Here is a 4,933-nt window from a genome sequence, read left to right as displayed (position 1 = left end):
GTCCTAATTATGTACTTAATTTATGATTATGATCATAAATATTTATTGTAATTTAGGATATTTTTTATTTTGAATAAAAATAGTGATTTCTTTAAAAAAACCTATTATTTTTAAATTCAAAAAACTAAATTCTTTAAATAATATATGATAAAATAAACATAATTATATTATTAAATCCGACCATCAATTCATTGAAATATTATGTACAAAAATTTAAAATTTATAATAAAAAGTTGAAAACAAATACCTTTTATTCAAACGAACGTTGTTGATTCAAAAGTCCAAATTGTCCATATCTTCAACCCTATTTCCGATGATCTTCTGAGGGCAAAGTTGTCTTTAAAAGAGCTGACAAAATGGAGAAAATTGAGGCCAAAGAAAAAGTCAGTCCACAAATCTTTACAAAAAAGATAAAAATCTTTCCTTTCTTCTCTGTATGAAATTCTATGGTTTCTCAAAACATAATTAATGGAGAAATTAATGCGCTCTTATTCTCTACTCTTTGATTTAATCCTTTTTTAAATTGAATAATGATTCTCGTTAATTACTCTGTTGAGGGGCAATTCGAAAATTATTAAAATTAATTAATCATCTGTTAATGGTAATAAAATAGTATTTAAATGCTGTGATTGACATTTCATTTGTTTATTTTCAATGTACATTGAATCAAGCTTTACCACGTCTGCTAATTTTGTTAACAAAATCTTTGTTATAAAGGAACCGATTAAGTGGCATCTACATGCACCGATTATTTATTAATTATTTTTCGCTTTTGATTTTTAATATATAAATTAATTAAAAAAATCATATTCTATGTATAAAATTTATATACAAGTAACTATTTTTTTTAGTAAAACTTATTTAACTTTTCAGAGGCTAATAGTTAAGATTAATTATGACCTGTACATAGTATTATTTTTTAGAAGTGGTTTTAATAATATTTTCTTTTGAAAAAAATGGTTTAAAATTTAATAATATAATAATATTATTATTATTTAATTAATCTGAGATAAATATAAGACAATATTTGTTCAAAGATAATTCAAAATCATTTGACATTGAATGATCATACCCTTAACATTCATGGGGCTCGAACTAATACTCAATGAATAACAACAATTCATTTACCACTGAGTCCGCTTAGTTCGTGCAATATCTAATAATATTAATAGTTTTTAAGAAATAAATAGTCATTCGAATATGACATTTTAAAATTATTTTTATCTAAAAGATAATATGATAAGATATAAAATATTCAAATCTATAAATAATTTATGAATTATATAATTGAATTTTAATTAAAAATTTATAAATTATAGAATAAACATTTTAAAATAACAAAATTATAATTTAACTCTAAAAGTATATTTTAAATTTTAAATTTCAAATTTTTAACTTTTAGAACTCATTAAGTGACTCAATGATGTGTCCGTAAAGTGTATGTTGTCAATGATCAAAAAGATTTTGAACGTATGTTACCATGTAACAATCTCAGATTAGTAATTTTTTTAAATTTTATATTTATATTAAAAAATATTTTCAGATATATATATTTTATTAATTTTAATTACAACTTAAAAATATTTTTCACCCAAAACACTTTCTATAATTAATGTTGATATTAAGTCGGTGATCAAGAATTACTAATACTAATTGGTTATTGAAGCATGATGAGGATGATTTCCATCATTTAATTTTTTAACAAATTAATACTAGCCGTCCGATCAAGTTTTAACTGTCCAATCAGAATGATTTATTGACCTTTCCCGCCTGGGTAAGGTCATTTTTATTTCCTCACCAAACATTTCTGCTGTCACAAATTTCTCTCTTTTCTTTTCTTTTTCTTTTATTTTCACTGCACATTCCTTATATTTTCCCTCCCACTTTCCACATTATGTAGCCGTCTCTTCTTACACCCCTCTCAATTCTTTCTTCTTCTTCTTTTTCTCAAACTTGCTTTGCAAATTGTATTCATTTGAGTATTCATCAGAGCAAGTAAAGAGTGAATTAGATATCCAGTTCAAAGCTAGAAATGGTGAGAATTTCTGTCTCTTTTGACTTCACTCTTTCCGCAGAAGTTAATTTTGCAGTTTTGAATTATGGGTATTCGTTTCTTGTTTTTGGTGATTGATTTTACTTGACTATCAGTGATAAAAGGTCTGTTTGGTTTCCAGGAAAATTTAGATAAATTCAAAGAAATAGAATATTTTTTTTTCAATCTCGTGTTTATTGCAGCTATGATATACTCAATGGAAAACAGCCTGTAAACCCTCTTGGTTAATATAGTTTTGTTGAAACTTCCAATCCTGTTCATGAATTCAACTACTTTACTGTCGCTGTTTGGAATTTAGAATCTTGAATGATGTAGTTCATTGAAATTTGATTGAATTTTACTTCTAATTGGAACATTCGCATTAAAAGTTGGATCTTAACTGTTGTGTGTTAACTTTACTATTGTGTTTCCGTTTATATGAACTTGGAATTAACTGTTATTATTTCAAGAATTTTAGAACATTATTTCAAGGCTTATTTGATGGTAATGAATTGAATTTGGTATTGTAGGTGGGTTGTGGCGTGTACATTAAGAAGAAAACAGATTGGCTTAGTACCCTTCTGGAAAGTGAGTTCTTTGGTCCTTGCTTTGATCATCAAGACCTAAGAAAAAATGAAAAAAATGTCTTTTGCATCAACTGTTGTCTCGAGTTTTGCCGGCATTGTAAGGATCATATCCAGCACCGGTCACTTCAGATCTGCAAATACGTATATCAAGACGTTGTTCGCCTTCAAGAAATGCAGAAGCATCTCGACTGCTCCAAAATTCAGGTTTTCCATATGTTCACTACTCTTTCGCTTTGAAGCATTCATATGTTCGGTTACCAATCAATGTAATTCTTTAGAGTATATTAGTATGTTAAGTAAAATTGAAGAATCTGTGTAACATAGGGAAATATTGTTATTAATTTCTTCCAATTCTTACTGATATATGCATAGATGAATATGAATCGGTGATTATCGATCCTCTAAATTATATTATATAATCATAGATATATGCAAACACCAAGATTTGAAATCAAAGAGAGATTTTCATATCATTATGTTTGTAGGATCATACTGAATTGCTTTCTAATTATTTTCCATTCACATTTTTAACTTATAATTTACTTAAGTGATTGCTTTGATTGGCTTTTACTTTTTCACTTTTGATTAACTTTAGTCGTTATTGGAATGATCATTATGTACAATTTTATTTACTGAAATTTTTTAATTATCTTTTAGACATACAAAATCAATGGTGAAAAAGCTGTACATTTGAATCCAAGGCCTCAAGCTAAAGATGCCAAGCCATCAACGAAATCGAAAGCCGGTGCTGCCTGTGAAGCTTGTAGAAGATACCTTCAAGACCCACCTAATCGTTTTTGTTCCATTGCATGCAAGGTAAACGAGTTCATGTCGGGTTTCATTCTGAAAACTCAAGCTTACTACTTGAATTTCCTCTTTTGCAATGTAAACCATAATCTAATCAATGCTTTCAGGTATTGGCTGTTGATGTGAAGCCTAAAGGCCAAAGCCATAAAATGGATTTACAAATGCAAGAATTTCGTGATGTTTCATGGAAAGACAATCAGAATTCGGAAGCAAGTTCGGAGGAAAAGCAGTCTTCACTCTCGTCGACAGATCTTTCAGAAGAGGAGACAAAAACATGGGTGCTCAAAAGTTTAAGGCCTCGGAAACAATTGAACAAAAGGAAAGGAACTCCTCAGAGGGCTCCCCTCAGTTAATACTCTTAACAAAGGTACATAAGAAGACAATAAAAGAACCCATAGCTAAAAACAGTTGATAAAATGAATGCTCTACATTGCAATGGAGTTTGAAGAAAGTGCAGTCACTCTTGAAGATTAGTTCTCATTTTGGAATTTAGTTGGTGTTAGTTGAGAGGGAAGTCCCCACCATTGCCATGATCTGAGAAAGTGCATTAATTTTCTTGAGATTGTACAGCATAATAGAAAGAAAAAAAGATGGTATATTTGATGATAAGCCAGCAGTGTTTTAAAATGGATTTTGAGCTTTGTATCTACCCCGACAGATTTGATTGGATCTATTAATGATTTTGTTTCTCTTTCGGTGGAATTTTATTTTCATGGTTCAATAGGATATTCTTGATTACAACCCCAAACATTTTTTCTTTTATACTTGAAATTATCATATTCATTAACAGTTCAATAGGAGATTCCTATGATTACTCTGGGTCTGGGGCCTTCAGCTTTGATGGCAATGTTTCTAATTGAGTTGACATGAATTAATTAATGGAGCGGGTTGTTCTCAATAGGAAGCTTTGTCAGTAATTGTATGCTATTTTCGTCTGATCTTTGGTGACTGTGTGATATTGGGACCCTTGATCTCCATATTTTATGGCAAGTTGGCATCAATGTCGTGTTTGATTTCTCTTCTTTTTCCCATGTGAAATGTGGCAGACAGAAAGAGCCGTAAAATTTTAAGGAGAAAATAAAGGATGTGTCTGAAATATGGCTAGAATCCAACGACCAAACAAGCTAATATGTTGAACTTAAAAACTTTTAACCCATTTTTGCTGGGAATTGCCTGCCACAAATTCTAAAACCCTATTCCAAGGACATATATTAATATTAGAAAAAGTTAAAAAGATGATTCAATTTGAATCAAGTAATTGCAGATGGAAGTTGCCTAATGTGGAGGGGACGTATAAGATACTACATTCTTAATATACGATTAAGAAAAAAAATATTAAAAATATTAATATTTTTAATATTTCTGGTAAAGCGTTACTTAGAACATTATTTTTTTACCAAAATGTTAATATTGAGCGCTACCTAAAATGTTTAACATTTTCGGTAAAATGTTACCTAAAACATTATTTTTTCTACAGAAAATATTAATATTGAGAGTGCTTAAAATA

At 29.0% G+C, this 4,933-nt stretch overlaps 1 protein-coding gene across 1 annotated transcript; it reads left to right on the top strand.

The window, feature by feature from the left end:
• Positions 1 to 1,850: 1,850 nt before the first annotated feature.
• Positions 1,851 to 4,213, top strand: LOC120215381. The gene is made up of 4 exons (XM_039213098.1): positions 1,851 to 2,035; positions 2,563 to 2,823; positions 3,277 to 3,435; positions 3,534 to 4,213. Exons 1-4 carry the CDS (start codon positions 2,033 to 2,035, stop codon positions 3,777 to 3,779), a joined length of 669 nt encoding a protein of 222 aa, XP_039069029.1. The 5' UTR covers positions 1,851 to 2,032; the 3' UTR covers positions 3,780 to 4,213.
• The last annotated feature ends 720 nt before the right edge of the window (positions 4,214 to 4,933 follow it).

This window comes from Hibiscus syriacus, unplaced genomic scaffold (genome assembly GCF_006381635.1).
Source record: "Hibiscus syriacus cultivar Baekdansim isolate YM2019G1 unplaced genomic scaffold, ASM638163v2 tig00110114_pilon, whole genome shotgun sequence".
Classification (NCBI taxonomy): domain Eukaryota; kingdom Viridiplantae; phylum Streptophyta; class Magnoliopsida; order Malvales; family Malvaceae; genus Hibiscus; species Hibiscus syriacus.
Note: the sequence above shows the minus strand (reverse complement) of the source record. Positions and strands in the feature narration are given on the sequence as shown.